At 47.5% G+C, this 20,415-nt stretch overlaps 10 protein-coding genes; 3 read left to right on the top strand and 7 right to left on the bottom strand.

Annotated features, from left to right (window-relative positions):
* Nucleotides 1-223: 223 nt before the first annotated feature.
* On the bottom strand, nucleotides 224-1,493 carry FFUJ_12624 (uncharacterized protein; the record flags this gene model as incomplete). XM_023582253.1 has 5 exons in its annotated part: nucleotides 224-329; nucleotides 378-759; nucleotides 834-1,095; nucleotides 1,176-1,303; nucleotides 1,373-1,493. The coding sequence occupies 5 exons, from the start codon at nucleotides 1,491-1,493 to the stop codon at nucleotides 224-226; spliced, it is 999 nt and encodes a 332-aa protein (XP_023434810.1).
* Nucleotides 1,494-2,044: 551 nt separating this feature from the next.
* Nucleotides 2,045-2,644, bottom strand: FFUJ_12625 (uncharacterized protein; the record flags this gene model as incomplete). Its single annotated transcript, XM_023582254.1, has 1 exon — nucleotides 2,045-2,644. One exon carries the CDS (start codon nucleotides 2,642-2,644, stop codon nucleotides 2,045-2,047), a length of 600 nt encoding a protein of 199 aa, XP_023434811.1.
* Nucleotides 2,645-3,961: 1,317 nt separating this feature from the next.
* FFUJ_12626 (uncharacterized protein) lies at nucleotides 3,962-4,344 on the top strand (the record flags this gene model as incomplete). XM_023582255.1 has 3 exons in its annotated part: nucleotides 3,962-3,999; nucleotides 4,046-4,172; nucleotides 4,222-4,344. 3 exons carry the CDS (start codon nucleotides 3,962-3,964, stop codon nucleotides 4,342-4,344), a joined length of 288 nt encoding a protein of 95 aa, XP_023434812.1.
* A 979-nt stretch (nucleotides 4,345-5,323) lies between these two features.
* FFUJ_12627 (uncharacterized protein) lies at nucleotides 5,324-6,612 on the top strand (the record flags this gene model as incomplete). XM_023582256.1 has 2 exons in its annotated part: nucleotides 5,324-5,869; nucleotides 5,920-6,612. The coding sequence occupies 2 exons, from the start codon at nucleotides 5,324-5,326 to the stop codon at nucleotides 6,610-6,612; spliced, it is 1,239 nt and encodes a 412-aa protein (XP_023434813.1).
* Nucleotides 6,613-7,005: 393 nt separating this feature from the next.
* Nucleotides 7,006-7,862, bottom strand: FFUJ_12628 (uncharacterized protein; the record flags this gene model as incomplete). XM_023582257.1 has 2 exons in its annotated part: nucleotides 7,006-7,453; nucleotides 7,504-7,862. 2 exons carry the CDS (start codon nucleotides 7,860-7,862, stop codon nucleotides 7,006-7,008), a joined length of 807 nt encoding a protein of 268 aa, XP_023434814.1.
* Nucleotides 7,863-9,183: 1,321 nt separating this feature from the next.
* FFUJ_12629 (probable inosine triphosphate pyrophosphatase) lies at nucleotides 9,184-9,821 on the bottom strand (the record flags this gene model as incomplete). XM_023582258.1 has 2 exons in its annotated part: nucleotides 9,184-9,606; nucleotides 9,654-9,821. The coding sequence occupies 2 exons, from the start codon at nucleotides 9,819-9,821 to the stop codon at nucleotides 9,184-9,186; spliced, it is 591 nt and encodes a 196-aa protein (XP_023434815.1).
* Nucleotides 9,822-10,331: 510 nt separating this feature from the next.
* FFUJ_12630 (uncharacterized protein) lies at nucleotides 10,332-11,641 on the bottom strand (the record flags this gene model as incomplete). XM_023582259.1 has 2 exons in its annotated part: nucleotides 10,332-11,305; nucleotides 11,347-11,641. The coding sequence occupies 2 exons, from the start codon at nucleotides 11,639-11,641 to the stop codon at nucleotides 10,332-10,334; spliced, it is 1,269 nt and encodes a 422-aa protein (XP_023434816.1).
* A 696-nt stretch (nucleotides 11,642-12,337) lies between these two features.
* Nucleotides 12,338-14,387, top strand: FFUJ_12631 (uncharacterized protein; the record flags this gene model as incomplete). XM_023582260.1 has 2 exons in its annotated part: nucleotides 12,338-12,486; nucleotides 12,548-14,387. The coding sequence occupies 2 exons, from the start codon at nucleotides 12,338-12,340 to the stop codon at nucleotides 14,385-14,387; spliced, it is 1,989 nt and encodes a 662-aa protein (XP_023434817.1).
* Nucleotides 14,388-14,494: 107 nt separating this feature from the next.
* On the bottom strand, nucleotides 14,495-16,420 carry FFUJ_12632 (uncharacterized protein; the record flags this gene model as incomplete). XM_023582262.1 has 6 exons in its annotated part: nucleotides 14,495-14,862; nucleotides 14,916-14,959; nucleotides 15,007-15,336; nucleotides 15,387-16,098; nucleotides 16,148-16,225; nucleotides 16,276-16,420. The coding sequence occupies 6 exons, from the start codon at nucleotides 16,418-16,420 to the stop codon at nucleotides 14,495-14,497; spliced, it is 1,677 nt and encodes a 558-aa protein (XP_023434818.1).
* A 2,438-nt stretch (nucleotides 16,421-18,858) lies between these two features.
* Nucleotides 18,859-20,415, bottom strand: FFUJ_12633 (related to methyltransferase; the record flags this gene model as incomplete). XM_023582263.1 has 10 exons in its annotated part: nucleotides 18,859-18,907; nucleotides 18,960-19,517; nucleotides 19,574-19,611; nucleotides 19,661-19,683; nucleotides 19,737-19,859; nucleotides 19,905-19,923; nucleotides 19,995-20,017; nucleotides 20,066-20,156; nucleotides 20,240-20,281; nucleotides 20,341-20,415. 10 exons carry the CDS (start codon nucleotides 20,413-20,415, stop codon nucleotides 18,859-18,861), a joined length of 1,041 nt encoding a protein of 346 aa, XP_023434819.1.

Here is a 20,415-nt window from a genome sequence, read left to right on the forward strand (position 1 = left end):
GATATGCCAGTATGGAGAATATATGTCGTCCATTTCCTCGATTGCCTGCACCTTTCTTGAAGAAGAAGCTAGCGCCGAGGCTTTTCGTCTTTAGATTTCGAGAAACAGTACGTGAAATTGTGCTCTTGCCGGTACCGGCGAGACCTGGAAGCCAACAGATGGTGGGACTTGAAGGATCGTGAGCCTATTGTTCTATGTCATGGAGAACCTGTACTCGCGTTCCCTAAAGACAGAAAGAGTCATGTAGAGTGCAAATATGATCGAAGGCTTCTTTGGGATCAATAAGAAGATCTCTCAGCTGCGACTTAACCCTTTCTTCCGCCCTTTCACTATAAACGTGTTAAGATATGTCTGCATATCGTGTTCTTGATTCATACTTGGACTCTAGCCGCATCTCGATCATTAGATCATGCAAAGACCTGAGTTGGTCTCGGGTTTGAGAGCTATGATACATCTCAGATAGTGAGGCAGCGTCATGTAGCTTGCCTTTCGAAACAATGATGTCTTTTAAATATCCAGTAAAGTCGTCTAGGCGGAATGCATCCGTGATCGCCTTTGCTGCTACTTGCTGGTGACGGAGAGCAAATCCAAGAAACCTTGAACAGTGGGAAAACGCATCTGTAATTGCTTGTCGCAAGTTTGTATTGATAGGAAGGTCTGTGGAAGCAGGCGAAGCTAGGTAAAGCTCGAGGTAAACACTGCGTTCAAAGACTAGAAGAGTCATTTCGGCGATGCCTTCAACCACCTTGCTTCTGATCTCTTCCTAAGCAGTAAGATTCTGAACAAAGTTAGCCCCGTTTCATAGTACAGATAATATTGAGGGCTTGATATACCAGAAGAAGGAAGCGTACAGCGGCATGGCAGGGCAGCAGGGTTGGGATTCGTGCTAACAGCGATATCACCAACAACGGTAAATTGATTGAGGTGCGGGACAATCTTTTCCATTGATTCAGCCAACTGCTTATGTGTGCCAAAGCGCTTCATTTCATTTTCCAGTCTCTTTATCGAGGCTGGTAGGTTCATTTGAGCATCTTGTGCTGAAGCTTGTTCCTGACCTCCAATGACTTCTGACAGCTTTTCACGGTCTTCGATGCTCTGATATTATCAATTGCCTCCTTCCAAAGCTGCTGGAACTGTGCTTGCTGATCTTTGGATTCATGATCAGTTTTCAGTACAGTGTCGCCATGTTTAGCCTTGAAGGTTGAACATCCAACCGGTAGCGGATCTCTAGTAACTGCGATATTCACTGAAGGTACGAACGAAGACGATGCTGAAGCAGACTGTAAACCAGCCGGTACTCTGCCTGTGATGAGAAATCAGTGATCTATCCTATCGTGGTTTTGACGTAGAGCCTACGCGCGCTGGCACAAACCTTGAGAAGACGGTGGCGTCCCCACAGGAGTAACTGTAGAGACACTATTTGACTCTTTTGCTTTTCCTGGATCAAGGCGCTTGATAAAGCCTTTTAAATATGACCGTTTCGAATCCGACATGACTATAGAGCCTACAGCTTGTCGCTGAGAACTACAGAGCACGAGAACCGGCACGAGAAATTGGGGGTAGAGAGCTGACGAGCTTGAAGAGGGGAAGTTTGGGATGCATGAAATCTGGGCTGTGCCTTGGCGCGATTGGCCAGGTGTCTGAGAGGATGACAGACAGGCTGACAGAGATGTGGATGCCGGTGATCATGGCAATAATACTTCTGGGGTAAGACGGCCAAGATTGTCTATATAATCCATCACTTTTATCTGTTGAGTTGAGATTACTGGGTTTCTCACTGTTGAAACTTGGATCTGGAATAAGTCGCAGTGCATACTCGAAAAACAAGTGATTTAATTCAAAGCACCAGCTGCCTAAGAGATAGCATGGCGATACTACTAAGAAGCTATACCTAAGGAGTGAATGGGAATAGAAGACAGACTCATCTAATCCCCACAGTCGCAAAAAACTAATATCAGACAATCAACAGCCATGCCCGGCCAAACGAGCGACTACAGTAAGAATCCCCTCTCCCCCTTTCATTTCACAGAAAGAACCAGTAGACCTACTTCTCAAGGCAGACCTGAGAGTAGTAGGTTGCAAAAGTGGTAGCCGCAGCAGCACAGCAGAAGATGCTCTCCTGGTTAGCCTTAGCCGCACACGCAACACAAGCAGCCACAAAGTTGATAGAAGAAAAGTTGGCGCAAGATCGGCAAGAGCTAGGATGAGGCGCACTATCACAGCTCCAAGAGTGAACACGGCCAAGAGCAGCATCCTTGATCTGAGGACAGTTGCGAGCGCGCACCTCAAGATCACGGCTGTGAACCTTCTCAGCGTCAAAGGACTCAAGAAGGTTCTGCTCCTTGGAGATGGCGACGATGGGCTCAAAGTACTGGTCGAAGAGGGACTCGGGGATACAAGCGGTGGGATCATTGATGTAGGTGGTTGGGATCTCAGGGAGCTTGTAGTCACCAGTGCCGTTGAGGTTGGTAAAGGTATGGCCGAGGGCTTGGAGATGAGAGAGAGTAATGCACTGGGCAACTTCGCCGACTTTGTAGGTGACCTCGGTGACCTTGACGGGGGTCTTCTCGAGGGCCTTGTCGGCGGTGGCGCTGGCGAAAGCAGCAGTGGCCAGGGTGGCGAGAATGAGGATGAAGCGAGCCATTGTGAGGGACTTTTTTGAATGTAAGGAAGTGAGCTTGAGTGTGAATGAAGATGTTATGATGGTTGAGTGAGCTGACAATGTGGACATGAATGGCGTCTTAAATAGTTCTTGCGTTCATGATACCCTCATCGTCGCTGCCGAACTTGACACTCAACACCTTTTCAATTACCGACGAGTGTCGCAGCTTTACGAACTTCGCAGCATCCTCATCCTGGCACTCATGCACTCACTCATCGTTAGCCTCGACTCTCGGCAGTTCATACACGGCTGACTCGAAACAACCCATGATATCTTCCAAGTCAAAAACTGAACACGAGTTGATCTGCCTCGCTCCTGTACCTATCCGGAATAGATTGGGGGTTTTACTTTTACCATCATCTGCCGGTATTAAATGAGTCGATGGACTAAGTATAGCCTGACGTTCCTCTGTTCCTCTTTGGAACATTGCATATTACTAGACCCGCTTTGGCACTGGTTCACGCGTTTACATAGTCTGTGCATGAAATTGAACTGTCCCTATGGCCAGTTCTGGAGGTCGTGCTCGGTGTTGGATTGGGCAAATAGTCGAACGCCGAAACCCCCACGTGGGCTTCATTTTGGTATGCTTTGCGGGCCGTTGCCAGCGACGGCACGTTGCGCTGGCTCTGTCGGCAATACAAAGGTCCCTGGAAACACTAGTCCTAACGAGCTTTCTCTAGTGCAGAGAAGGTTTGTAGGATGTTATTGCCTGCATAGTAGGCGAATCTTCCCCCCACTGCTCATGTGTAAGGCTTCGAGACGACCTCCGCTTACATCGTAGCCAATAGGAAACTCGCATTTCAACACGAACCTGAGGTCGTCACGCTATGTCCAGGGATAGAGAACACTATCTTCATTGAACTCTATTATGAACGCATAGAGTATCGTATGTCTCAGACTACGGTATTCTGAGGTCATTCCATGCTCATAGGCCGAGATACGAATAGCTTCACGATTTTCCGTGTTTGGAAGGTGGAACTAACGATGCCGATGAGCCGAATGTGAGATGTTCACTTTGGCAATTGCTCCAGTCATGATGAATTGGATAGTGGTTGTCATCCATGAGCCGAGTCGCCATCCGCCGGACGAGGTTCGTCAGTTGGCTGACTAGACGGGTTCTCAAGCCAGACTATGTGGCATAACTGTTCATCAGAGAGTGTATATCTTGGATGATCTCGAGATATAAAAAGGTCAACTGTCCCAGCTCATTTTTGCAACTCACCACTCTCACCACTCGCAAACACTACAACAACAACTTCCATAACTCCCAGTCCTCAAGACTCAGACATCTCATTCAATATGAACTCTCTCAGCCTCATCGTCCTCTTCTTCGGCGCGTAAGTCACCAACCCGCCACCTCAAAAACCAAATCTAACCTCCCAGTGTCTTCGCCGATACTCACCACAACTGTGGCTGCACCGTCCGCGGCACGTACAGGCAGGATCTTGGCCGGGCTGCCTGTGCCCTCTGGGGCTCCAACCAGCCCAATACCCACTGGGACGGCTACTCTGTAAGTACCCATATCATGGACTCACAGAGCATGGAAGCTGATTATGTAGTGCGTTGACAAGGGCTACGGCCGCGGCATCGACGGTGCTCCCTGGGAGACTACCTGCAAGCAGGCCTGGGATATCAACTTTGGCGGTAACAAGAACGATGCTTGGGGCAAGTGCTGGCACTAAGATGACTGATGCCAATCTTTGGGATCAGTGCTTCTTTGGCTCGGAACGGAGATCGTGTGATTTGTTCTTTTCTGTCTGCCAACATTCACATGGCTTCTTGTTACTTCAGAAACTATGTAGCACTCTTTTTAGTCTTGTTTGTCATGAGCTTATGACAAGGAACTTGCAATTGATCTTATACTTGTACAACATTCGAGACCCAATGACAAACTTGCTAGTTGAGATTGACCTTTGCTACCCATTCTGCGTTGAGTCTTGATGAACTGGCTGTGCCCAATTCCCAGTCCAAAAAAGTGATGTCATGACTTGAAGCTAGCACAGCTCATATCTGACTGGAACGCAAGAATACAATAAACTTGTGGAGATGTGGCCAAGATCATGCTTTCTCCCACCATCGGGAAGGGTGCTATATGCATATTGCGGCTGTTATAGACACGCTGCATCTAAATCTGAGATCTTGTGAAAAAGCTAGAGAGACGACCGGGCAACCCAAGAGCTAAAGCGTTGCTAAAGAAAAGTCTGTTTCTCCCGCTAAACTTGGTCGCTTTGGTTTTAGAGAACACATGGCTTTAGTTCCGCGCGACATTTAAGCCACGTTGCTAATGGCTGGGAGCGACTGGAATGTTCCTGAAGCGCTAGAGGGATCTAGACGTGATAATATTGTTCAAAAAAGATGAATATATCCGGATTAGGTAAAAGTCATGCGGGTATTAAATGGAAGATTTTACGACTGTATGCTTTATCAACTGTTCTTGGCAATTCAAGATTAATTCCCTACACTCGGACGGACTATTATGCCAAGGCCCAAGATATAGTTTACCTGAAGCTTGATACGCCAAGAGCAAGCTTGACAGAGCATGACCGGATCTGGATATCGAATCTTTTGTAACTTTATGTAAAACGGCTCATTCTCTTGATTGGGGACTGGTGGGAGTTAGCCTTATTCAATCTGGTCATTATACCCAACACCTTATACAGCATGACGTCTCTTCTTGTCACTGGAGGACTCTTCATCCTCTCAAATGTTGGTAAGAGTATTCTGGGGAAAGGTGCAGGATGGGTCTTTGATCAAGGTCTTGCATCACTCGACGGTGGAAGTGACAACGACAAGATAAGACAAGACATTGCCAACGTTTTGACAGAAGTCAAACAGATCGAGACATCTGTTGCGAGCCTGTCGAACCAGCTGTCGGATACTCTTCTGCAGCTTCGAAAAGACGACCTGGGGACTTATATCACCGATATCGAAACATATTACTCAACTATTGGTGATATCATGCAGGAGGCTTTTGATCTTCCAAGAAAGAATCTGACAGATTCGGTTCGCGTTAGTCAGGCGCAGTCCCTTCAGAGCCGTCTCGATGATCGTCTACAAGCCAGTTCCGACAATGTCCCTGGCTATCTCGATCAAATCAACGCCTTTCTCAACGATGCAAGCGCAAACTCCTTTCTGAAACAAGCGGCTCAACAAGCGTTTGATGAATCAGACGACTTCCTTGGTTATTTTACTAAGACCAAGGTTATGGTTTGTCTGAGCTCTCCCCTAGATCAAAATGAGGTTGCTAATAGAACTAGGCTTTGAACTATTGGGTTGCCTACGCCAAAGGCATCAGTCTTCTCCAAATGGCACTTGATAACCCCAAAGTCAATTTTGAAGAGGGGAGCTATACGATCAGTCGCCACAATGCCAATTTTGTTGCCCAGGAGCAGATCTTCGAAGACACCGTCGGACAAGAGTCTATCACTCTGGCAGAGGGAATAATCAGCAACCCTCTTGATACCCACGACTTTATTTGGAGAGTGCAAAGCGGTCTTTACATCGAAGATGCCTTCTCTGATTACCAAAATTGGATCGGCTCTGATGCGGAAAATCCAAGGTCCTCATGGTCCATGTTCAACGGTCCCCCAATCACCATAGATCAGTTTGACCCTACGGGAAGCTACCCCGTGGTCCTCATTCCAAGCGATAACCAAGACCGCATGCTCTGCGTTGGGGGGCAATATGGTTTACAGATACAGGAGCAGTGGCCTGATAAGACCGTGACGCCTTCATGCCGCTGGCTGATCAAGCCAAGATATCCTGGCGCCGACAGATTTTCGTTCAAGTTTGACGACAATTATGCGGGTGGTGAATACAATGGTTCATACATTGTCGATACTTCTTACGAAGAAGACATGAGAATACTGAACTTTGTCGACGCCCTAGATAATGGGGATGGAGATCAGTTTTTCAACGTCACCCTAGGTCAGTTGAATTTGTCGAGCTAGCAGGGCACGAGGATGATGAATTCCGTGACTGAGTTAAGGGCGCGGGGATGAACCATACTAGCCATTTCTAGATGGCGTTTCAAAATGTGGCTATCATCAACCTCTTTTCATTTTCTCTTGTCAGGTCTCTGTTCATTGACATAAGCACTACACTGGGTTTAAAGCTTGCAAAGTTGAAAATCGCTGGCGAAAGCACGCATGGACTACAATGATAAGACGGGACAATAGCGTGCACAAACAATTTGAAGACTGGAGTCAAGTATCAAAGCCATATTTTATTCAGCACCTAACATAAGAAAACCCTAAATGTGCATGTACTTGCGAACAAAAGATCTTTCCATAAAGTCAAAGAATACAAAGCCAGGCTCATAGCCCACTATCAAAGTCGCAAGCCTACTCGTCCTTGGCGGGATCGAAGCCAGGGCACTGATCGCCAGCAGCTTCACCAAGCTTCTTAGTGAAGCTGTCATCTTTGTCCCAGAACTTAGGACCAACACCACCATTCCAAGCATCATAGAGGTAGTCTCGGAGAGATCGGCCGTTGACAACAGGCCAGTTGTCCCAGCCAACAAGGTTGCCGATGAACCACTGACCGGTGTAGTTCTCAATATCGTCATCGGCCTCGTTGGCCATGCGCCAGCAGTGAGTGAAGCCACCGTCCTTGTGGTAGACGACCTTGGCACGCTGGCCGTCGAGACGGGGAGTGTTGGTGGCGTGTTCGTAGCCGCCGTGGCATGAGGGGGCGACGCGCTTGACATCTTCGCCCTGAACAAATACGACGATGTTCTCCCAGTCATGAGTGTGGCCGTTACCGCCGCCAGCAGCGTTGATAGTGCCCCAACTGAAAGTTTGTCAGATAATGATGTTGAAACGATGGCGAAGTGAACTTACGAAGACTGGTCCTTCTCAAAATAGTACTCATACATGATGGCACACCAACCATTGTTGCAGCGCTTTCGGCTGTAGACATTGTTGTTCTCCAGGCGGTTTGGCTCACGGCAATCAGCAGCGGGACCCTTGAAGTAGACGTCTTTCTGGCTGAGGCCGCGGTTGGTGTTGCCGTCCTTGTCAATGGCAGAAGTGTAGTAACATCCGTCCGTGTCGAAATCGGTGACAGGTTGGAACTTGTGCTCGATCTCATGCGCTCCGTCGTCAAGACGGCCCATGAGAACTCGCTTGGCGAGCTTGAGAGGTCCAGCTTCAACGCCGAGAGCGCCGGCGAGGACGGTTGCGATTGTGAAGGCGTGCATGGTGATGAAGGGAAGATGCGGTCGAAAAGAGAACGGAAAATTGAAGTGGAGAAGAAGAGAGGAGGAATTGTTGTGAATCAATGGAGTGATGATGAGATGAGATGGTAGATTTATGAAGGCAGATGAAGTCTCTTATATACGTGATCCGTGGCACGGACGAGAGGTCAAAAGATGCTATGAAACGCTCGACCTTGCGATGGATGAGCTGCGACCAGAGTCCCCTGGCCCTAGTTGAAGCCCATCATGACACCAAGCAGCCATTTCTCATCTCATCTTCCCAAAATGAAACGGATCATGAAGGATTCGCTATACGAGTAGGATTCACCATCTCAGCCAATAAATGACACCAAATCTATTTCGATGATCTCACTGCATACATAAATTTCATGCACCAGTTCAGCTCGCTGCAACTAAACGCCCAAACCGCCAAGGCGCAGCAACAGCTCAGACCAATCACACGAATTTCGCACCCGTGCCTTAATTTTAAGCTTAGCGGATCTTATCTGCTTAGCCACAACGATCGCAGATCTGACCAATCAAACGTTTGCCGCACCTATTTTAATCTCGGGCGTAAGCTTTTCCTTGAAACATGTAAGATTTGACTAGTTTTATTGTGGAAAGAATGCTCGTGATACTGTTTGGGGGCTGTGAGGCGTTTTTGGTGAAACCAGCCTTCTTTTGATGGCGGATGACAGAATGTCAGCTCTAGGTTTCATGTTTAGAGATACTTTGGTCGGGTAGTGGTTTGTGCGGTGGGGAATGTAACTTTGATCCGCGCGATTAAATGAGAACGGGTCAGGATAGGCTACGAAAAACAAATTGGGGGCTCTGAAGGATGGAAGTTATCTTATAAAGCATCTATCAGGATTAAAATCCAGGTAAAGTATCCATAAAAAGGCTGACATAGGCCAGCAATCTAGACGTGGCTGAGACTGAATTACTCGATGATTGTTTCTATCATGATCTCATGCCTGTTCCCTCGTCTAATGTTTGTTCTGATTCGTCGTGGTCGGCATTCCAAACTACTGCCCAGTGAGCCTTGACAAAACTATACGTTAAATTCATTGCGATGTAAATAGTGTTGGTGGAATTAGAGTAAGCGGGCGTGGGATTGATGATAAGCGCCAAGGGGAAGATACCCACGAGGCTATGATCGGACCGGGGCGCGCGTGGGGTCCAAACTGGTCAAGGTACATGCTCTACGGTAACTGTGAGCTTTTCTTGGATCGATAACGCAATTTAGAGTAGTTGCTATGATGATAAACGAGAGATTGGTCAAGTACTTTCAGCTACACGATCCTGGAGCAGGAGTTCTGCGTTTTTATTGAGGGTTTCTATCGTTTTCCTCTCCATCAGCAGAATACTGGTTCATCCATTTGCTAAACTTTTGCAAAGCTTTACTAAGATGTGACATTCCATGCTTCTCTTTATTTGGCATCTCCGCCAATGTCAGAACCATCCCGTCAGGTTGAAAGCACGTCTGCCACCCGTATCTCATCACACCTCTTGCGGGTACAATCGTCCCGTCAATTCGTCCTTGAAACAGCACTGGCTCATGACCAGGACCTTCACAGTATCCTATTGTCGCCACTGCTTCAGCGGTTTTGTCTGAGAAACCGGCTAGTAAGAGATGCAACTTTTCGGGTCCTAAGGCCTCAAGGAAGAATTTTATATAAGGCCCTGGCATACCGTTCATCGCATTGAAGCAAAGAGCTGTATCATCGACGACGACTGGACCACCGACCTGCCAAACTTGTCAGTCTGAACCGTGGTATGTGGAAGATATCTCACCATCTCTGCGGCTCTGCGACATTTTGCGATTGTGATTTCTTCGATCGATCCTTGTATCTCAGGCAAATCGAGAGATTGATTTCGAACAGCAATTCCAGAGGGGGCCAGGATAGCCTTGATATCGACTATTTTGTTAGCATTGCCAGTAATGAGGTTGATCTCAGTCATCATGGCGATGTTGACATGATATTTGTGTTGCGGAACTAATCTCTAGAATTCTCTCGGCTGGTCGAAGGGTATGAATCATCAGGCCAATTGGCCTTATCTGACTCCGGTACCGGCTTAGACCCACTGAGCACAGTACTCCACAAGCAATGATAAGAGCATTGGTCATAAAGAGCACTATGTTGTTGTTGGAAACGGTGTTGGCCAGGAGGAAATTTAGTAATAACTATGTAGAGAGCAATCTGTCTTGTAGTAAACCTATTTAAGCCAGAGAATTTCGCAAACAGAAACAGGATAAGTTGGCAAAAGCGAACGTAGGTAAGGAAGAAAGCTGGAACTGAAGCCTAGAAGTGAGTATATGTTTGCATCTGGTAGGTGTTGCCAAAAAGAGGAACTGAATAATCAGTGACCAACTGGGAAAATAAAAACAAGGAAACAACCGAGACATAGAACCATAATCAACGGTGAAATGAAGGAAAGGAAAAATAGTTCCAATAACAGAAGGTTAACATATCACATCGAAAGCCGAGCAGGCTTTGGAGCACCCCGAACAACCAACGACACTTTAGTAAGAACAGTACTTGCCAGTTCGGCCAGCTTATCCTTGATCCAAACGAGAACTTCCCAGATCTTATCCCAAATCTGCCAAAGTTTGGCTCGAAGGAGATCCCAAACACGATCCCAAGGAATAAAGTATACCATGCCGTAAGCGGCAACCGCTGAGCCGACTCCAGCAGCACCAACGGCTCCGAAGCCACCTACTGTAGCATACCCAGCGGCCATATAGAGTCCAAAAGGGCCTTTGACCGAGATGCCACCAGCACTCATCCAGAAGCCGCTGGTCATGCCAGCCGCGCCTGCACCAGCCGCCATGACTGTAGCTAAGAAGCTCTTCCACTTCTGGAACCACGCTTCTGTGCCATCAGCACAACTACTAGATGAATTCCTGGCTTTCTCACTGACTTCTATGTCTCTCATCTCTTGAACTCTCTGCATGGTGTTGTATTTGTCTTCAGGTGAAAGATCAGGAGACTCTCTGGGCTGCTGAAGAATCTGAAGGTCTTCCTGTGAACAGTCACTAAGGTCAAAGTTGCAACCATTGAGGTGGGTCAACTCCTTGTTACTCTGCTGGAGCTGGGAAGGGCGAGCGTCCCAATTGAAGGTTTTGACACCGCAGTAGGTTGAGGAGCTTCCGATACGAAGTGCATCCGGTCGACCGCCAGCTCCGCAAGGCCTGATGAAGACTTTGTCGACAAAGCCTTCGATGTTGTATGTCAACTCAGCAACTGTGGAGCTCACAAGAAGGTACAAAGTCTTGAAGGCCTTCTTCGCGGCGACGCTGTTGGTCATAGCGCTTCCAAGGTGGTCCTGAAGTTGGTCTTGGGTGGTGACTACGACAGATGATCCTGAAGTCCAATCAGAAATGTCGTTCATTATATCGTAATTGTCAAGGCAAAGCCATCTCTCAAGGTGGGATAGAGACGAGTCTTGGATGTTAATCTAGAGAAAGAATTATGAATAAACTTACGAATTTTCTTCTTTTTCATCTTATCATCAATGAGCTTTCTCATAGCTTTGTGTTGCTCTGGTGCCACAAGAGCGAGGACGAGGGTGCTAGGGTTCCCCTCGGTGACCTTGACATCTTCCCACAAAGACGTGTTCTCTTGGTGGTAGATGTCCTGTTCAACAGCTTTGACAACGCTGTTGCTAGGCTTGCTTGCGGACTTGGAGGAACGCTTGTGGGATGAGGATGAAGATGAGGACGAGGAGGACTTTCCGTGTTTTCCTCGATGGGTAGAGGAACGGGATGAGTTGGAGAACATTGTGTAGGGGAAGGCTGGATGCTAGCAGTGGGTGATGAGGAGACTCTAGCAGAGCTTGGAAGAAGTAGAAGAAAGAAGTTCAGGTTTCAGAGGTGGCAGACCTCGAATTTATAGAGGAATTGGTCGACTGGTGTACCTGTTTGGTGTCAAGCCTCTGACTTTAACCTCGTAATCATTATGCATATCCATTCTCTTCCATTATTGGGCTTGAGTGATGATACCATGAGCCTTCTGCACATGCAATATTCGGGTTGTTGAGGTCTTAATGCATGAGTGACGGCTGATGTTATGTTTAGCAGTGTTTTTCCCATACAAGCCATAACAGAGTTACTTGACTACCTCTGAAAGTCGTTGAAAGAGTGCTGCCAATAAGACGTACAGACACCAAATCAATCAGCCAATCAATCAAGGCCGGCCCCACTGACCACTTAGTGACCTCCAATGGTTTGTCTGGGTCAGGCACCTTGTTTCCTGTAGAGGTTGGTCAGCTGGCCAAGCCATGCATGACCTCCGCTCTTGTACTACCGTCTTGCTTATGGCTGAGATTCGTATACCAAGGCAATGTGCGCTTTCATTCAACTGATGGCCACTGTTTGTCTCGCTACCTTAGAAACTCCCCAGTTGTCTCATCGAAGAAAGTCAAAAGTATCACTTTACGACGCTCAAGTATTAGTATAAACTTAAGCTTGATCTGCAATGGCACATAATCGCCCAGGAGAATCAACTCATTCCCCAGAAGAGTGGAAGGATATTCACCCAGTCTTCCGAACCATATACATGGATCATGGCTGCAGCTTGGAGCGGACGAGGATGATACTAGAGTTGGCGTATAATTTCTTCGCACCGTAAGTGGCCCTTTCAATTATTTGCCGCGCAAATGATATCGGTCCTAACATTTCTTTGTAGCGAAGGAGCATTCCGCCGCCAGATAAGACAAAATTGGCGAGATTGTGCAACGAACACCAAAAAAGCCCGTGGAAATCGAACGAGGTCAAAAATCATCAAAGTGAAGTTGCCTGACTTCCCTGACTATATAGACGAATTAGCTATTGGCGAATTCCTTCGATCGATAAACAGATCATTGGTTAGCAGATCCCTTCGCTTGCTACCATTAGAACCCTTTGACGGCCGTATTCGAGTACTCTTGTCACTAGATAAGTACATTAAAGGCTTTTTTGATTCTTCAGCATCACGACGCGTGCAACAGGGCAATGGTGCTGTACAAGATGCAAACAGCACAGAAAATAAAAGTCTTGAACAGAAACCAGCTGTTGGTGGCAGATGGCGCCGTGCCTTGAGCCTTTGTCAGGAGATCTCAATACTTCCCCAAAAGAAGAAGGATATCATTGATTTCGACACATTTCCTGACGAAATCGATACCAATAGAGCTATCAAGGAGGAGGGTATTCAGAGAATGAAGAACATAGCTACCGGTATTCTCAAGACCAAAATCTTCACCAAGCTTGAGGTGATTGAGAATGGGACTACCCCCAGCGACTTGCCTACGCTCTGGAGCGTTTGTCGCGTCTTGAGGGGGCTTTCATTTCAACTTGGCTATTTCAAAGACTCCGAAGGTTTATTAATGAGGCTTCTTTTGGAGGAATTATGGAAGTTGTACGCTCAGATCACAGAAGGTCCTAATACCGAGATGGGTCGGGCTTTGGAACACCTTCGGAACATCGCATCAGAGGATCTCAAATACGTTGCTTGCATAAGCTGTCTCTGTTCGGCTAGGGCACTGTCTAGCAGGCTTAAGCCCTATGACCCAGTTGTTCTACAAGTCTGGCTTGACTACTATCAGCATTATGACAAAAGCAGCTTGAGAAAAGATGTGTTCCTTTGTCATTACGAGAGAGCATATGGGGAAGCGAATGCAAATCAGCAGATCACAAGAAGTAGGACAGATGGTGAGAAAGTTCTCCTGGTTCTCATGGACTACTGCTACGTCGCTCATTACGTTTGCCACGACAGGGCTTTGGCGTATCGTCTATCGTCTGAGCTTTGGAATCTTACTGGTGCTATACTTGCTGGGGAGCAGCCACCAAAAGCCTGGTCTATTGAGGTCCAAGGAATGGCCGAAGCAGCCAAGATACAAGCTTTGGTTTGCTATATAAAGCATGAGGACAAACTCAAGAGCCGCGAGGACCTTAAGGTAAACAAAATCCACAAATACAATCTTGCCAGCAGACAGTCTCGACGCAAGTACCGAAGGGCAGTCCTTCAAGACCGTCAAATGAACCATGTGCTCGGATATCTGCCGCCATACGACCCGGAGGCGCAGGCTCAGATTGGCTTACAAGAAATGTTCTACAAATTGATCTTTAGTCCTAAGCTAGACTTCCAGCTCCTAGCAACCCAACTTCAAGACTTACTCGCGACACTTTTGGATACCAAGACACAGGCAATCGAAAACTTGGAGGTAGCCATCAGGCTGCTGCATAACAGCAACGATACAGACTGTCAATTGCTAGCAGCAGGGCTGTACGACCAGCTTGCTTCTATCACTTGTGCCTGTAGCCAAGATGTCAACAGTGTTCTTCAGTCTGTGAAGTCTCTGTTTAAGAAGGCCAATGATTCGCCGCTCACCGAGAAGGAATTATCTGACCTGAAGGGATTCTTGGAGAAGGAGGCCCAGGCAAGAAGGATGCAAGGGGAGAATCATCGTGACTCTGCCAAGGATTTGAGACGATTGGTTATGGTGTTTGATGCTTACATCGACCTTGATCAGTTTATTTCTTATCAGTAGTACCATTACTTAGCAGACAGCAAGCTGTTCAGTTTCATTAATTCTCATTTCACGTCGGACGGAAAACAGCAAAGGTAGTAGTACTGCCCATAGCTATCGAGTAATTTCTAACCTTCCAACTCATGCCTCTCCGTCCGTGTATTCTCCGAAGCAGGTGGCGTAACTGCTGGCAGCTCGGTAGGAGCCTGGTAGTTTTCCAACTCTTGCAGCCCGTTCTGCTTCGAACTCTCGGCTGAAAGCTCAGCTTTGCCCCACTGTTCCGTAGTTCCTTCGCCGCTATTTTGAGAGAGATGTTTGTTGGTATTTCTCTTCCGACGACGTACCCATAGCCAAACACCGACAACAGCCACTATAGCAGCAACTCCACCGACTACACCACCTACTATAGCCCCAACTGGTGTTGGAGATGAGTTACTAGGGGAAGAACCGGATTTGGGGTCGTCTGTTGACGTTGGTACTGTCGATGACATCGAAGCTATTTTAGTCAGTAAGAACATTGTCAGCAAACAACATAGAGTGAAAGCTTACCGAACAGCTTTTCTACGTCCCTGTTGTCCCACTCAAACTGATCCCTGGTCCATGTCAATAAGTAGAATAGCAAGGACACCAGCACACATACCCGCTCTGGTACCAGTCTTTCACAACCTTGGGCGATTCATAATCCTCAGCTTCTGCATCATACTCACTAGACCAAGTCAATCTCGGCAAGTCGAGAATGCCGATTCCCTGGGTCCAAGGATCCTTGTCCTTCCAACCTTCGTCTTTGCCCCAGTTATTGCCACCTATACTTAGCATCTGACGCTTTCCAACAAGAGCACATCCATGCATGCCACGTTTTGGTCCTTCGACGTCCGCCTTGAACCACTTGAAGGCGGGAAGCGATAAGACCCACACATCGCCGTAGGCCTTTGTCTTGTCGTTCCACGTGTTCCAGCCTCCGTAGATGTATCTATTTCAGGTCAGCTGGACCGGATATCAAAGGCCGTTTTGACTGCCTACATATCATATGTATTGTTCGGCCCCTGTACTCCGACAGAACAAAAGTCAACTCTAGGATCTGGAGAGACGCCCGAAGTTTGTTGGTAGTACCACTCTTTGGAGCTAGGATCGAATATCGTAATATTGGTGAAGGAAACTGGCTCTGACGCGTTTCTGAAGGCGGGCATCTTCACCTTTGCGCCACCCATGAAGACCAACAATCCTGAGGAACCGATGGAAGGTATACATGTTGCCCTACCCGACCAAGTGGCATAGTCCAGTGCTTTTGTGGACTCGTTTGTCCATTTTTGGGTCGTCATATTGTAGGTCAGCAGCCCGTCAAGTGGTCGTTCAATATAACTGCCGTCGGTGAACCTCTCATCAGTCCTTCTCTCGCCATAGCCACCGAGATGGTATCCAACGCCGTGACAACTGGTGTAGGCTCCTCTCACCGTTCGATACAAAGAGCTGAACAATGTGTCGTCCTCAGGGTCATGAGTTGACCAACTTCCCTTGCCATCATCAGCCTCAAAGGCATATAAATGGTGGTCTCCAGCTGATGAGGTATTCTTGTAAGATCCTTGGCCGCCCCATGAGTAGATCGTTGATCGTTCCTCATCAGCCCAAAGAGCCGGTTGTTTCAGATATGGCGATGGTCCTTTCTCGCTTTCTGTGAATGCGACTGTATCGTTTGTCCATGATTCATCGAGCGGAAGCGAAAGGGTAAGGCTGACTGCTCGATATTAGTATTACCCTCGGGATCGATCTTGGCGATGCTTTACCGGCTGTTGAACGTGACTCGTCGAGGTCGGAACTAACCTCTCCGCCGTCGATATAAACATAGTCCCTAAGTACAGCAACTTCGCGTTGGAGTAAGTTACTGAGATGAATGTTCAAGATATTTCCTTACCGGACAGTAGCGACCGTCGAATGAAGTCATCGTTGGCTGGTAATTGTGCTGATCCCTTGGAGCTCTGTCGCGTTTCGAGTTCTGCCGCGTAGCACAGCCAAGTGAGACAAGAGACAACGACAAGTCTTGTAACAGGCCACCTCATTGTGATTAAATACATAGGGCTGGAATGTCACTTTGTCAAGACATATGTACAGATTTGCGACTCATTTGTGGAGGGGATTCTTCTGGCAGAAGAAAAGACAAAATTAGAAGTCAGTCAGTGTGTTGAAATGGAGTGCGAGATGGCTGTTGGTGCGAGGGGAAATTAAAGGATGTTATTTGGGGGCCATTGTTGGCACCAGGTTTTTGTTGGACAGCTCAGGCCATGTTGGTAAAGCACTGCTTACGATGTTGCAGTTCACATACAGGTAAATCCTTTGGTGATGGAACCCTAGAAAATGTTGAATGAGGCTAACGCCTTAAAGAAATTCCTCCGAATCTCATTCATAGTCTTTTAAGTTTTAAGTTGCAAACCCGGAGACGATCTTCAATTGTCGCTCTCCTCGTATATTTGTCTTAACTGGGGACCACGGCGGGTGCGTATCCGAGCTTAAGCGCTGGTTCGAGGGTTTCAATCCCAACAGACCTGGCCAATCTGCAAACTTCATGGTAAGCACTAAGGTCTTGGCTTGATCCCCAAATCAAGCATATTCTCCCATTCATTCACACGACGTCATAATCAGAACATACATAGAGTGACATTCTTGTGAACGCTGCTGCCTGCCTGCCTGCCTGCCTGTTGGCCTGCCATAAGCGGTAATGAGTTGTTTAACGCCTAGCACACAGTGATGGAACCCAGGCTTCCTCCCAATATGAGTATTTCTTCCCATTCTGATCCTACCATCCCATCATAAAAGCAGGTATCCCCTCTGGAACATAAAACAATATTGTCACTCTGCGGTTTCTCGACAAGAAATACCCCCCCCCAGTGACCTGGCCCAACCCCAAGATCATGGCGTGGGAGCGATCAAAGCCGTTTGAGCGCAAGCAGCAGAACAAACTCCGAATGCGCTGTTGCACGCTGCAATTGTAGCTGGGGCCGTGGCTCCAGCGGTAGCTCCCCAGGTCGCACCGCCAGCTGCATAGCAAGCCATCGCGACAGAGGCACATCCCGCCTGACAAACGCCGTAAGCGATCGGACCTGCGACGGCGGTCGTCGAAAAAGAGGTGATTGCAATAAGAAGATGGAGGGGCTTCATTTCGAAGATCGCTGTTATGGTGCGTGTATGTCGTAGTTCTTGATACTCTGTGCTGTGAGTAGCCAAGGTACTCGTCTTGTTCTCGTTCGTATGAGATGATTTGTTTTAGAGATTTACGTTTCTGAAGGCTGTGGAAGTTATTTACCATCATTTCTCATCCAATTTATCATGCGGCGGGGTAAGTGGTCGGCCTCCCGCATCAGAGCACGTCATATAATGTGGTAGGCTGACGCCTGGCTGGTCTCACTAAGAGTACTGACAGTTGCAAGTGACTTCTGGCACAACAAATATGATCATTGTGCATTCCATCCATTTGACTAGCAATAGAAAGTCTATCTATGATGGAATCATCTTTTGTACTTCCGCCCAACAACCGTTTTCCGTATCATAGAAGATATTACTTTTCTATCAAAAACCACCCTCGGCGTTTGCTTGCCTCCAAATCTCCACGCAATTGGACCAGCACTTTTTGTAAGCCTTCTTACACTCAGCAACAATTGATGGAAATGGAGGTGACACGCCAGGTTTTCTGCAGCAAGCCATTTCGCCCACGGAACAGAAGATATGACAGTCTTCGAAGTAGTTGGGGTCAGCATTTACAGCTACTGCCAAGCTGATGACGGATAGTGCAACAAGTTTAAGTCTCATAGTCGCGGCCAATGCTGTCTGCTGAACGTTAGGCCTGGTTTATGACAACGTATAGGCTTGCATGAACCTACAATATTGGTCTCAGGGTTTCATGGTTTTAGATGACAATAGTGGAGTAAATGTCTTGAGGTTAAGACTTGTTGGCTGGGAAGAGTTGGAGTTTTCAAATATGTGTTGTTTAAGGAGCTGGGTCACTATGCTTCAAAGAAGGGGAGGAGGCAGGCTTTTTATACTTCACTCAAGAGCCAGTTTGCGGGTGATATATGTTCGTTTCTTCGACATTCGGGCTAAATTAGCTTTAATGATCCTTATTCGTAATTGACTGCTGTGGCTGAGAGCTTATAACGATCACAAAGAACCTAATATGTCTTAACGCCGTCAACCAATCACCGCTCTTGGGAACCAATAAAATGGCGGCAAATTAAAAGCAAGGGAAGTTATCATCTTCTACAGCCTAGGTATATAGTTTACACGAGACGATATGAGTGGCTGTAGTCATTAATGGTTGGCCTCCAGCGTCAAGATGCATGCATAATAATCACTGCCTTTCCACTTATCAAGCAAGTCTCATGACATGTAAGCTCATTCAATGAACCAAATTTCTTCTCATAGGCTTTCATAATTTCATCAGATGAGGCGGTGGCTAAACTACGCACAAAAGCCACGTTCTATCATATCTCAAGAGAAACGAGTCTTACGGGGGTCCTGCAGGAGTCAGTGGCTTTCTACCATAGACAAAGTAGCTAATCCCAAAGTCAGTGTCACATCATCCAATCAGATTTAGTCGGCACTTACATAGGCCAATACGCATGAATCCTAGGGTTCTGCAAGTCCTTTCTCACATGCGCACAAAACACCCTCGTCTCCTCAGTCGACCACCCAAGCCCCCTCGTGAAATACGCCAACGACAAGCCATCTAAGCCGCCAGCGATATTCGCGCAGGCCCACGCCCCCAGCTCCTTAAACTTCCTTTCTCTGGGCCACGGATTTGACGGCCACTTCTGCTGCACCTCGACGATGTCGACAAACCCAGCGGCAGCGAGGTAGTTTTTATACTCGGTTGTCGGAAACACGGGACGACCGAGATTCTGACCAGCTTCGAAGCAGGATCTGCACCACTTGGAGAGGTAGCTTTCGGAGTGGAGGGTTCCGTCGTCGGAGCGGGCCGGGAGGGACATGTCTTGGAGTTCAAGATAACCGCCGGGCTCGAGGTTGTCGAAGGCAACTTTTATGATTTGCGGAAAGTCAGTGAAGCAGCCGAGCATCATGCGGGCAAAAATGAAGTCAAATTTCTGGGTCCAGGTCCATTCTTTTTCGAGGTCGTCTATTTCGAAGCTAACGTTTGGTGGGACACTGAGAAGGGATGTCAGTATTTTATCACGCGGTCGAGTGTTAAAAGCTTTGCGTACAGAGCTGGTTGGATCGGGCTCAGGTCAACGCCGATGACCTACAAAGTCAGTAAGATCAAGCAAGCTGCGCGACAAAGACATTGTTACCTCTGCTTGAGGGTTTGCATCAGCTGGACACATGTTAGCGCCTGATTTTATTCCATGTATTGCAACAAGATCTTACCGTAGTCAATCGCCCATGAGCCAGTGCCTGTTCCCATATCCAGAACGCGATTCGCACCTTTCGCTTTCGGACATAGAGCGAGGTCTCCGTCGAGCGTTCGTACGTAAAGCTCGTGTTGTAAGTCTAGTCATGTCAGCATTGCTCTGACAATTGCAAGTTCTGACATACCCAATCTTTCATTCTCTTCCTTTCATTCAGTCAGTAACATGTAGTATGCAAAATACCCGATCCGGTATTGAGTCTGTTGATCAAACCTACTTCGTCATTCGGCAGGACATATTCTATGACTGGTCAGTTTTTTGCTCCCGGTCGGCACGAGATTATCTTACTCCCACTACTCAAAGCATGATAGCTGCGACCATTTTCCTGTCGATAAGCCAAAATACTAGATGAGATTGAAACAACCGACGGCTCTACTTCCTATGCATCATCAAAATACGTCATTATGAGGCTCCGTCAAAGCGTAAAGTGACCCATGGCAGAAGCGAGTCATTGAAACTTACCTCGCCAATCGAGGAATCGGCATCGTCGTCGTCACCTGCAGCCTATGCACGTCCAATCAAACCCCGCTCATGCACAAAAATAGGACCCTAGACTTTCTTACAATAGCATCTTGGATTTGGATAACAGGCTCTGGGGGCGGAGTGTTGCCCTCGTGCTGGGACTCTTGAAGTGCCAT

Source organism: Fusarium fujikuroi, chromosome FFUJ_chr08 (assembly GCF_900079805.1).
Source record: "Fusarium fujikuroi IMI 58289 draft genome, chromosome FFUJ_chr08".
Lineage (NCBI taxonomy): Eukaryota > Fungi > Ascomycota > Sordariomycetes > Hypocreales > Nectriaceae > Fusarium > Fusarium fujikuroi.